At 38.9% G+C, this 13,218-nt stretch overlaps 1 protein-coding gene across 4 annotated transcripts in view; it reads left to right on the top strand.

Moving 5' to 3' along the window:
• Positions 1 to 13,218, top strand: part of Rngtt (RNA guanylyltransferase and 5'-phosphatase) — a 211,138-nt gene that overhangs the window by 50,925 nt on the left and 146,995 nt on the right. For all 4 annotated transcript variants that reach the window (XM_031366420.1, XM_031366421.1, XM_031366423.1 and 1 more), the window contains exons 9-11: positions 919 to 1,054; positions 6,731 to 6,802; positions 12,732 to 12,896. In XM_031366420.1, the coding sequence (XP_031222280.1) occupies positions 919 to 1,054; positions 6,731 to 6,802; positions 12,732 to 12,896 (373 nt within the window). The remainder of the gene's footprint in view (positions 1 to 918; positions 1,055 to 6,730; positions 6,803 to 12,731; positions 12,897 to 13,218) is intronic.

Below are 13,218 nucleotides of genomic sequence, written 5' to 3'. Positions count from 1 at the left end.
CTCACTGAGGTACCACAGAAACAGTCAGGTACTCCTGCTTGCACAGCCAGCACTTTACTCACTGAGGTCTTTCCTCAGCTCCCCACCAGTTTTCTTTTTTAAAGAGAGACAAGTTTCACTGCCAAGGTGGGGTCCTCACAACAGGATCTCACTATGTAGCTTGGGCTGCCCTTGAACTTCCTCTGTAGACCAGGTTGGTCCTGAACTCAGCAATACACTTGCCTCTGCTGCTGAGACTAAAGGCTTGTACCACCAGTACCACCATCGAGTGTGAACACAATGAGATCCTGTCTTAAAAACAAAACAAACAACCCTTATTAACTTGCAGATAGGTGTAACTTGATTTCTGGAGAATGACTACTTTGTTAAGTGCATAAATTTCTGCATATTGGGAATAAAGACCAATGGAAAATCTTATAGCTGTGTTCAGAATACTTTAATTTTGTACTTAAGAGTAAGAATTCTGATATACTGATATTTTACTTTACCATAATGTTGATTGAAAGAGAAGATATATTTATGCAGTTGGTATGGTAAAAAGAGCATTGAAAAGTTTAAGCTCACTGTTTTTTCACCTTTGACATGGAAAGTGTCATGTTTAGTTTGTAAAATACGTACGTATTACATATACATGTGTATTATACATATCACATTTTGAAATAATTTGATATAGAATCTAATCAAGATTACAAAAACATTTTTTCTTAACATACATCATATTGTGTTCATAATAATCAAGTTTCCTATTTTTATGTTTCCTAAAAAGAAAGTTGTGATATTTTAATTTGTATGATTGAGAGAGGGACTGTAGTAATCATTTCATGAAAATAGTGCCAGTCGAGAACAATGAAGTCAGCTGTTGTAGTCGTTCTGTTTCTGATACCATTCTTAATATTGCCTTTTAATGTTTTATTACAGTTACATGATGTTGATTGATGGCACAAATGAAGTTTTTATGATTGACAGAGATAATTCCGTTTTTCATGTTTCAAATCTGGAATTTCCATTTCGTAAAGATCTCCGCATGCATTTATCAAATACTCTTTTGGATGGGGTAAGTAATTTATTTATGTATATTTTAAAAAATTAAATAGTTCATTCATTTTTAGTATTACATGTACTTACATTGAATGAATTCTTCTATAACAGGGGATCTAGCTGAGAATGGCAGTGCATGCCTATAGTCCCAGCATGGAGTGGCAGAAGCAGAAAGTTTGCATCAAGTTCAAGGCCATCCAGGGCTAGTATAATGAAATCATGTCTCAAAAACAAAGCAAACTCCAAATATTTATTCTTGAGTCCAAACAGCATTTTTGATATATTTTCTTTAGTAGAAAAAATTGTTCATGCTATGGAAAATGAGTTAAATAAATCATAAGGGAACAAAATTAAATCTTTGTTTTTATTATTTAAAAGTAGTTATTTATTTTTAATAATTATGAAATAGCTTTTTAACTTCATCCCTGAAAATAGCTTCCCCCATTCCTTTCTAACACAAAAGGGCTCTTTTAAATTAAAATTAATGTAAAATATTACAAGAAGTCTGGGGTAAAAGCTGAGCATAGTGGCATATGCTTTTTTTTTTAAAAGATTTATTTATTTATTTTATGTATATGAGTACACTGTAGCGGAAAACGGAACACTAAATAAGATTTACTTAGCCTATAAAGATTTATTTTATTTATTATACATAAGTACACTATAGCTATCTTCAAATACCAGAAGAGGGAATCGGGTCTTCTTACGGGTGGTTGTGAGCCACCATGTGGTTGCTGGGATTTGAACTCAGGACCTCTGGCAGAGCAGTCACTGCTCTTAACCTCTGAGCCATCTCTCCAGCCCTTGAGATAGGTTCTTATATAGATCGTCTAGTAGTCTAGGCTGATCTTGAACTCAAGAACTCTGCTCCTGCTTCTTAAGTGGTGGTATGCATCTATCCTACCACAGCTGGCTGAAGACTGTAGATTCTTAAACAGTTTGTTAGAAGTGGTGGGGAAGCTAGGGGCCTGTTGTAGTCTCGGGATTTGAATATTCACAGAATCTTCAGCTTGGCTAAAAAAGGAGTGCTCTGAACCTTCACAGGACCAAGGGCCTCTCTTCCCATTGATGACCGACTTGGCCATCCTCTGCTATACATATGCTGCTGGAGCCATGAGTTCCACTTTTTGGTTGGTGGTTTAGTCCCTGGGAGCTCTGAGGGTACTAGGTAGTTCATATTGTTGTTTGTCCTAAGGGGCTGCAAGCACTTCAGTCCTTGGGTCCTTTCTCTAGGTCCTTCATTGGGGACTCTGTACTCAGTTCAATGGATGGCTTTGAGTCTCTACTTCTGTATTAGTCGGGTACTGTCAGAGTCTCTCAGGAGGCTCCTGTCAGCCAGCACTTGCTGGCATCCACAATAGTGTCTGAGTTTGATGATTGAATATGGGAAGGATTCCCAGGTGGAGCAGTCTCTGGATTGTCCTTCCTTCAGTCTCTGCTCCATAGTTAGTCTCTACAACTCCTTCCATGGGTATTTTGTTCCCCCTTTTAAGAAGGAATGAAGTATCCATATTTTGGTCTTCCTTCTTCTTGAGTTTCTTGGAATGCCAGGGCCAGTAAGCAGGAGAGGGTGGGGTGGTCATCAGGGGGAGGAGGGAGGGAACAGGGGCTTGTTTTTGTTTTTGTTTTTGTTTTTTTCTTTTCTTTTCTTTTTTCTTTCTTTTTTTTGCGGGGGGAGAGGAACCTGGGAAAGGAGATATTGTATGAAATGTAAATAAAGAAAACATCTAATAAAAAAATAATAGTATGTCAGAAATTGCTCTAGTCACCAGGAATATAGCAAAAGACAAACAGAAAGAAAAGAAAAAGGAGTGCTCTGGTCAAGTATTTGCACATTGAGATCATTCCTGATCTCTTCAGTTGCATAAAGAACTGAAAACATGCTTTTAAAAGTAACTTTCCACATAGCAGTTTTAGATTTACTATTTGATATAATTGTCTGAATGATGTATCTATATGTATAAATACCATAATTTTGGAGAGTGTCTTCCTGCCTGGTGTCTAATATTTGCCAGCAGCTCCATAGTTAGGGTGGGCTTTTATGCTGGCTCCTTTTCCATGCTGGGATTTGGCCTGGTTTGATTTTGTACAGATTCTCCTGCATATTGTTGTAAGCTCTCAGAGTCTGTCTGTTCGGCTATCCTGCTGTGTTGAGAAGCTACTATTTCCTTACAGTCATCTACATCCCCTCTGGCTCTTAACACTACTGTCTGTGTTAGGTCCACCTCTGCCCCTGTTGTGTGTAGTCATTCTGTTTAGGACCATAGTAACTTTTAATGCAAGGATGATTCACTTTATTGAAGCCATATTCTTCTTAGTACCCAATGCTCCACCAATTATGAGCTCCCTCTTTTTCCTTCCCTCCCGTTTTCCTCAAACCAGGGTGTCTTTGTAGCTCATTATCTTAGTTGTTCTTCTATTGGTGAGACGGTACACCATAACCAAGCCAACTTATGAAAGAAGCATTTAATTGGGGGCTTGCTTACAGTTTCATTGGGTTAGTCCATGAACATCAGGGAGTGGAGAATGGCAGCAGGCAGGCACAGCACTAGAGCAGTAGTTGAGATCTCATATCTGACTCCTAACTTGCAGGCAGACAGAGAATGAGACCGGACCTAGTGTGGGCTCAGAACCCACCCCTAGTTACACACCTTCTCCAACAAGGCCACATCTGGTCTTTGCCAAATAGTTCCAATAACTAGGGATCAAATAATCAAGCATAATGAGCCTATGGGGGCCATTCTCATTCAAACTACTACACTCATTTTGGACTGGATCTCTTCATGCTCCATCTTTCTGAATGCTGGGATTACTAGTGTGTGGTACTGTGCTTGGCAACTGAGATTTTCTGATCTGTTTGATGTTAACAGGCATTGATCTTGTACTTATACCATGCATCAAGTGCTGTTACTGCTATGGCTCTTGGATGAAACTTTACTTTGAGTTATCTTCCCACATGCATATTTAAGGATTCTATTTACACATCTCTCGAGTTCTGAATGTTTGTCAGTCTCTTGTGTTTTCTCTCCCATTCCCTCTTTTCCTCCATCTGGGTCTACTGAATATCGGTGATTGGTGACTGGCCTTCGGCTTACTATGTAGACCGGGCAGAACAGAAATCCTGCTGCTTCTGCCTCTTGAGTGCAGTGTTCTCTAAGTATAAAAATATAATTATTTGGAAGGCAATTTGACAGGTACATCATATCCACTTAGCGAATCAGTATCAGTAACTTTGACTTCCCCTGGTTTATAGAACTGGATGTAAATACCCTCCCATGGGAGGGGCCTCAGTTCCATTACGAATGTGGTTGGCACTTGTGTAACATGTCTATTGCATCTGTGTGCACATGTTGCCTAGCCTCTTAGTAGTGCACATAGGGTCAATAGCAAGACTGTTAGTAACAATTTTTCCTTCAGTCTAGTATATTGCAGAGCCCTGCAGGTTAGCTAGCAGGCAAGAAGCTTCCAGCCCAGCCCAGCTTGTCTGTTGTATATTTTGGGCTTTCATTAAACAAACAAACAAACAACATTTGCCCATTTGTCTATTATATTTTGTTTTAGTTATTGATAATATATTTTCCTTTTGGCTGTTTAAACCAATGTTTACGGGAAAACTTTTTTGGGTAATTGTTTTTTTTAATTTTAATTTTAAAATTAATTTATTTTTACGTTCTATGTTTTATTCCCCCACCCCCTGATCACCCTCCGACTGTTCCACATCCCACATCCTCCTCCCCACACCCCTGTCTCCACGTGGATGGCTCCCCAACCCCCACCCCACCTGACCTCTAAACTCCCTGTGGCCTCCAGTCTCTTGAAAGTTAGGTGCATTATCTCTGAATGAACACAGACCCCGAAGTCCTCTACTGTATGTGTGTTGGGGGTCTCATATCAGCTGGTGTATGCTGTCTGTTTGGTGGTCCAGTGTTTGAGAGATTTCAGTGGTCCAGATTAATTTAGACTGTAGGTCCTCCTACAAGATAGCCCTTCTCCTCAGCTTCTTTCAGCCTTCCCTAATTCAACCACAGGGTCAGCAGCTTCTATCCATTGGTTGGGTGCAAACATCTGCATCTGATTCTTTCAGCTGCTTGTTGGGTCTTTTGGAGGGCAGTCAGGCTAGGTCCCTTTTCGTGAGTGCTCCATAGCCTCAGTAATAGTGTCAGGCCTTATGGCCTCCCCTTGAGCTGGATCCTACTTTGGGCCTGTCGCTGGACCTTCTTTTCCTCAGGCTCCTCTCTATTTCCATCCCTGCAGTTCTTTTAGACAGGAACAGTTATGGGTCAGAGTTGTGACTGTGGGATGGCAATACCATCTCTCACTTGATGCCCTGTCTTCCTGTAGGAGGTGGGCTCTATAAGTTCCCTCTCCCTACTGTTAGGCATTTCATCTAAGATTCCTCCCTTTGGGTCCTGAGAGTCTCTCACCTCTCAGGTCTCTGGTGCATTCTAGAGGGTCCCCTCAACCTCCTATCTCCTGGGGTTGCCTGTTTCCATTCTTTCTGTTGGCCCTCAGGGCTTCAGTCCTTTTCCCTCACCCAATACCAGATCAGCCTCCCCCCCACCCCCGTCACTTTCCCTCCCAGGAAAACTTTCTTAAAATTTTTTTTTAAAACATAATTTGTGAGAATTTTTTGTCTGCTATGCAAAATCACTTTTCTAGTCACAAAGACTAGAAAAGTTGTTGAAAAGAAGCATTAAATGAAAGCATGGTACCGCCTTGTTATTGTATAAGGTATTCATATGTAAATGTTTAAGTAAACATATTTCAATAAACAGGTAAAAATAAGGAATCTGAGACTGGAGCTGCAGCTTAGTTGGCAGTGCTTGGGTGTCATGAACAAAGTCCTGCTTTTGTCCAAACTGCTACAGAACCACAGCATTGTAGCACACACCTGTATCCTAACACCGAGGAGGAGGAGGAGGAGGAGGAGGAGGAGGAGGAGGAGAAGAAGAAGGGTGGCTTTGAATTTCATTTTCCTGCCTTTGTCCCCACATGCTGAGATTGCTTGCATTCCACTGTGCCTCATACAGAATTTCTTTTGACTTTTTAATAACTATGGTAGATTTTATGAAGTGATCTCTGTATGAAAAATTAAAGTCATAGGAAATTTAGTGTATAATGACTTAAGTAATCAGCATATAACAATGTTAAAGTGATTAAACATAATTATCAAAATGATGCTGAATTTCAGAATTAAAAATTGTTTACTTTTAAATATTGCTAGTAATCTAACCATAAAGGAGAAGGTAATATAACCATTCAGCTATAAAGAACATATAACTTGTTGTGATAAGTGCGCAAGTGTATAACTCCAGTACTTTTAAGGTTGAGGCAGGATGATTGCTAAGAGTTCCCAACTAGCCTTAGCTACCTTATGAGCTAGCTAGGGGATACATAGCTAGGGACTAGCCAGCAGCTGCATAGCAAAACCCTGACTCCAAACAAAACTACAATTCTCTAACCCAAAACACAGGGAGGTAGCATTATAGATTATTTCAACATATATTATAAATGCATAGTAAAGATTTTTGACATTCTGAAAACGTATTGATTTTATGAGTACAAGTGTGCGTGCTTTGAAATCTCATCAAGACATATATTGAAGCTTTATACCTTTTCTCTGTGTATTGTATTCTAATAAAATGAAAAAAGTTGCTATTAAAGTAAAAATACATCTTTGTTTCTTTTCAAGGAAATGATCATTGACAAAGTAAATGGACAGGCTGTTCCAAGATATTTGATATATGACATAATTAAGTTCAATGTAAGTACTTTTGTAATTTATACAATTGTTAGAATTGTCACTGAGTTGATGTGCATGCTTAATATATATTAATACGTTTTTATAGTTCTAGGTATTGAATTCATGGATAGGCTACACAAGCATTCTGCCATTGAGCTGCACCTCCAGTAATAAGATTACAAATGTTTATAATTGTCTTAGTCAGGGTTTCTATTCCTGCACAAACATCATGACCATGAAGCAAGTTGGGGAGGAAAGGGTTTATTTGGCTTATTTCCATATTGCTGTTTATCACCAAGAAGTCAGGACTGGAACTCAAGCAGGTCAGGAAGTAGGAGCTGATGCAGAGGCCATGGAGAGATGTTCCTTACTGGCTTGCTTCCCCTGGCTTGTTCAGTCTGCTCTCTTATAGAACCCAAGACTTCCATCCCAGGGATGGCACTACCCACAAGGGGCCCTACCCGCCCTTGATCACTAATTGAGAAAATGCCCCACAGCTGGATCTCATGGAGGCACTTCCCCAACTGAAGCTCCCTTCTCTGTGATAACTCTAGCCTGTGTCAAGTTGACACACAAAACCAGCCAGTACAGTAATGAACAGAAAAAGTATTTATGTCAGATATGGTGACACATGCCCAGAGTTTAAGGCCAACCTCATGAGATCATGTCTCAAAAAACCAAAAATGTAGTCATTTACTTAAACCATACTGAAAACATACTAGGAATTTGTAACTAAAGTATTTAAGATTTGAGGATTTCTAGCAGTATTTTAAAAGGTATTTTTTGGGGGAATTATATTTTACTTTAGTAAACTACAAATATTAAAAGTCAAGATTATATTAATCCCAGTTATTTAAGAGCATTTTTTTTTTCTGAATATTTTCATTGTATATAACTTTAAGTTTTGGTTGAATTTTCTTTGTTTTTTTGAGACAGGGTTTCTCTGTATAACCCTGGCTGTCCTGGAACTCACTCTGTAGACCAGGCTGGCCTCGAACTCAGAAACCCGCCTGCCTCTGCCTCCCAAGTGCTGGGATTAAAGGCGTGCGCCACTACTGCCCAGCTTTTGGTTGAATTTTTATAATTTAAAACTTTCAACTTAAGCACCTCAGAGTTAGGAAACATCAACTTGCTCTTTGTTTCTTCCTTAGATTTATTTATTTTTATTTTCTGTGAATGAGTGTTTTGCCTGAATGAATGTATGAACTCCACTTGTGTGCAGTGTTCCTGGAGGCCAGAAGAGGTCATCAGATTCCCTGGAATTGAGTGCTGGGAATTAAATATGGGTCCTTTGCAAGACCCACAGTACTTACTACCACCGAACCATTTCATTTCTCCATCCATTTTTTGTTGTTGTTCTTGTTGCTATTTATAGCCCTTAAGACTAGTACTTTGTGGGCTGGAGAGATGGCTCACTGGTTAAGAGCACTGACTGCTCTTCCAGAGGTCCTGAGTTCAATTTCCAGCAACAACATGGTGGCTCACAACCTTCTGAAATGGGATCTGATGCCCTCTTCTGCTGTATCTGAAGAGAGCAACAATGTATTCATAGACATAAAATGAACAAATCTTTTTTTTTTTTTTTTTTTAAAAAAAAAAACAAGTACTTTGTAAAGTTGGTGATTCTTCCCACCTATCAGATGTTTTTTGATCTGCAGCTAGACCCACAGGCCTGGGCAGTGGCATTGTTTCCTTGTTGAATGGGGACATACTAGACATACTATCTTCTTTGAACTCTGATTACGAGATGCACTTTGATGGGTGATCAATCAGTGTCTTAGTCACTGTTTTAATTGTTGTGAAGAGACACCATGACCACAACAACTCTAGTAAAGGAAAGCATTTAATTGGGACTGGCTTACACTTCAGAGGTTTAGTCTATTGTTATGGTGAGGTACAGAGGAGAGAGGGAGAGAGAGGGAGAGGAAGGCAGAGAGAGAGAGAGACACAGAGAGAGACAGAGACAGAGAGAGACAGAGACAGAGAGCGGGAGAGAGACAGAGACACAGAGACAGAGAGACAGAGACACAGAGACAGAGAGACAGAGACAGACAGACAGACAGAAGAGACAGACATTGGTCCTGGTATGGGCTTTTGTCATCCCCAGTGACACATTTCCTCTAAGATGGCCATACCTCCAAGTCCTTTTTCAAATAGTACCACTCCCTGATAACAAAGCATTCAAATATATGAGTCTATGGGGGCCATTCTTTTTTAAAGATTATAATAAAGGCAGGCTTGTTGGGAACCTGTTCTCAGGTGGGTGAGTTTATTGGCAAGGACCAAGGCCAGGGAAGTCGCCATGGGGAAAGGAGGGGTAGGGGAGGGAGAGAGAAAGAAAGACAGAAGGGGCACAGGCATGGGGAGAGAGAGAGAGAGAGAGAGAGAGAGAGAGAGAGAGAGAGAGCGCGAGCGAGAGAGCGAGCGCACCATTCTTATTAAAACCACCACAGTCAAGTTATTCTTGGCCTAGGAACTCTCTTGAAAAAAGAAAATCTAGATTTTGTAGAAATATACAGAACAATATAAATACATGTATTCATTTGTTATATGTATATGTCCATGCAAGCCATACCTTATGTTTATAGGTGCTAGGACAACTTCCGGGAGTTAGTTCTCTGCTTTCATTATGTGGGAACAGAGATCAAATTTAAGTTTTTGGGCTTTGTGGCAGGTACTTTCACTGTGGGACTATTATTTTCTCTGGATCCAGAGTTGTTAAATCTTAGTAATATTTTTATATTTTTTTTGTGTATCTGTGTTTGTTAATGTGTGTGTGTGCATGTGTGTGCGCTCCCTTGCCTGGGCATGCCTCTTTGGAGGTCAGCAGTCATTGTTGGGTATTTTCTGTTTCTGTTCATCTTAGTTTTCGAGTCAGTCTCTTACTGAACCTAGCGCTCCTTGTTTTGGCTAGGCAGGCTGGACAGAGCCCTGGGATTTGCCTGCCTCAGTGTCAGAGCTTGCCTTGCCTGTTCACGTGGGCACTGGGAGCCAGGCTTGGGCAGCGTGCACTCTGCCTCCTGATCTTCTCCCCAGCCCTACTTTGCTTGATAAGAAGTTGTTAAAAGATCCAAGAACAGACTTGCATGTGCTATGCATTTAGTGTTGATTGCTTCTTTGGATGGTTTTCAAAACATTTTATCCACCTTCGTTTATATCTCTGGATGTACAAAGTATACTTTTGAAAGGTTTCTAGAGTTTGTTGCATACTCTGTGATCACCAATTTTATTTATTTATTATTTATTTTGCATCATGTTCTTTGGGTTTACTGCTTAGTGTTTGTGGAATTAACCTCCTTCACTTAAAGTTTTTCTAGGCATTGTATTCTGTAATAGAATTGATATGCATCAGAGTTTCTGCTCTGTGTGTGTGTACGTGTGTGTACACGCACGCATGCACAAGTTCACACATGTGTTTGTGTGCAAAAGAATAAAAATATTTTAGTTGTTTCACCTAGGCTTTATATTTGGTTGTTATCCTTTTTCCTTCTAAATGGGTTAAATTTGGATATGAGTACTTTCTTTAGATCTGTGTGTAGCAAACAGTATTATTTCCCAGTCAGTATCTATGGACACAGACAAGTGCTCTTTTAATGAGATTGGATTACAGGGCCTTCTCAAGAAGTGTGTTTTGGGTCTTGTTTAAGAGATTTGCCCAACTATATTTTATTCTATAAATGGGTTAATTATGCTTTTTACCTAAAGTGTATAATTGCTCATTTAGTAAACGTTAATTCTATGCCTATTACTATACTTCATGATTTGAAGTCACTTATTTTTCACATACCTACTGTTAGGATGTATTTATAATGGAAAATATTACATGTTTCATTATTTAACCACTATGGAACTTTCATAAATTCTATAAGTTTCTTAATTTATACCTAGCCCTGAATACCTGAGGCTGTGTAATTTGTAACGTCAGAAAGTTAATTTGACTCAAGTTCTTTTTGTTAAGGGAGCCAAAGTCTTAATAACAAACTTCTTAGTTGTTTTGTTTATTGTTTTCCTTAGAAAGAATTTAACTGATCATTTTGTATATGCTAGGTTCTGTAGTTTTTGAATATAAAATGATAAAACTGATTTCTGATTTCTTCCCTTCATGCCATTTCCATAGTAGTTCATTGGGATTGGAGAGCAACAGAGGAAAACTTTATTTTTAATGGATTTATTCTATTTGGTTTGCCCATAGTGTATATTATACACTTGTACCTGTAACGTTGTTAATGTTAATGGCATATATTGTATATACAGTTGTTATAATATATGTTTATGTTGGATTTAACATGTAAATGTAAAGAAATATGGCTGAGCATAGTGTTTTAAACCCAGAACTTGAAAGGCAAAGGCCAAATTGGCGTATATAGCAAGTTCCTAGTCAGCCAGTGCTACACAGTGAGAGCCTATCTTTAAATAAAAAGAAAGCAAAAGAAATGTAAAGAACCAGTGTGATAGTGCTGTGAATAGAACAAGAAGGCATGTGTGTCAGAGGTAGAGTGGTGAAGGGGAGCACAGATGGATGGCAGGAGTGTTAGCTGGTCAGCTGACCTATTTGATGTGTGGTAAAGAGTGGGTCAGAGAAAGACATAAAAACAGATTGGTCATAGGGTGGCAGACTCCTTGACTAAGGAGTTTGAACTTAGATTTTATTGTAATAGGGTATCACTTAAGAGTTGTTATGGTTATGGTGGGGTACTCCTTTGAAAGAGAACTCCATTGTCAGTGTGGGTAGTGTTTGGAAGCGAGGAATGACTACTGGTGACAAGAAGCCCAACATGATGCTTTTAGTGTTTCTTGCACTGTTCTCAGTGCTTCTACATCTGACTGCCCAGGGCTTCTGGTAGTGTAATAGTCTTTGTGGATGTGCAGGTAGTCTGCTCTCAGCCTAGTCTTGTTTTGGTCATATGCTGTGTATTTTAGTATAGAATTTAGACTACTTACAGATCTTCCATTAAAAAAACAAAAGCTTGTGTGGGTCTGTTCCTTTTAGCAAGCCTATCATTTTAGGATTTCCTAAAATCGGGTCCTACGTGGACTATGTCCTTGTTTATTAACTTTTCCTCAGTGAATATCCTTTATGGCAGTTCTGCCTGTATACAGACTATCTTAGAAATTGTACCTAGCTTCTGCTCATTTTGTATTCACTCCTTGTTCTTAGTTGAGTGTAAAAGTTGTTATCCTTCTAAACCCGAGAGAAAGATATCCTGAAGCATATGCTGCCTCTCTTAGGAAACATTGGGTTGGGTAATAGAGATTGGAGAAGAGGAGCAAGACGTCAGTGTCAGTATCATACAATTTTTCAGTGGTCTCTAAGTTGCTAAGTCTTACACAATTACTGTCAACTAGGGATGTGCTTGAGCTATGTTTATGTGCACCTTGTGGCTGGATAGGACACGCGCATACATGTACTTCCTAAGGCATGGCTGAAACTACATATGCTTGAAGGACACTAAAGAAAAAGTTTGCTGGGAGAAAAGAGCTTTATGTTTTACAGCTGTGTAACTTGGAACATATGTAAACTTACTATTAGTTTTCAGATTGAGGGTGTATCTGTGTAAAAAATGTTTTCTTATTGATGTTATGAAGTTTTATCACTAGTGACTATGCTATTTGTTTTGAATGTTTATACTTTAATGAATTTGGATTTTAGGTTTTACTAATATAGTTAAAAAATAAAATATGATAATTTTGTTAATATGTTAATTCAGATTTGAAATCTAAGCCAGCTTAGATAGATACCATTTTCTCTTGCTGCCTTATGTAATTTCAATTTAAAGATACGCATTGTTAGTCTAATTATTGTGATGTATGGTATGCAAACTATTCACTAGACATTTCCAAGGATCGCTGTCTGTATAGACTATAGCATATAGTACTACAGCCTTCATAGTTATTCTGACAGTGTAGTTGTGGTCAAATTAAAAAAAAAAAACCTTGTTCTTTTATTCAGGCACAGCCAGTTGGAGACTGTGACTTTAATATTCGTCTACAGTGTATTGAACGTGAAATTATAAGTCCACGACATGAAAAAATGAAGACTGGACTCATTGACAAAACACAGGAACCATTTAGTGTCAGACCTAAACAATTTTTTGACATCAGTATTTCAAGAAAGGTAAAATTTATTTGTTTCTTTAGTTGGGAATTCCAAGTTCCATTGCTCAGCTTGTGAGAGGAACATGGATGACTACTACTCTGTTGCCTGTCTTTCCCAGGGTGGCACCCAGGGTCTCCTCTTCAGCAGTGTTCTTAGTGTGGATATAACACCGTGCTGCTTCCATGTTCATTAGAATAGTTCTTGACTAATCACTGGTCCATTTTCTCATTAAAACAGACAGATAAAAAGCTACAGTGTAAATATAAGTCTTGGGTTCCATGCTTGCTCTTTCCTGTTTTAGCTCCTAAGTAAATGACACAGAGACCTGTTTTTTTTTTTT

This window comes from Mastomys coucha, unplaced genomic scaffold (genome assembly GCF_008632895.1).
Source record: "Mastomys coucha isolate ucsf_1 unplaced genomic scaffold, UCSF_Mcou_1 pScaffold14, whole genome shotgun sequence".
Lineage (NCBI taxonomy): Eukaryota > Metazoa > Chordata > Mammalia > Rodentia > Muridae > Mastomys > Mastomys coucha.
Note: the sequence above shows the minus strand (reverse complement) of the source record. Positions and strands in the feature narration are given on the sequence as shown.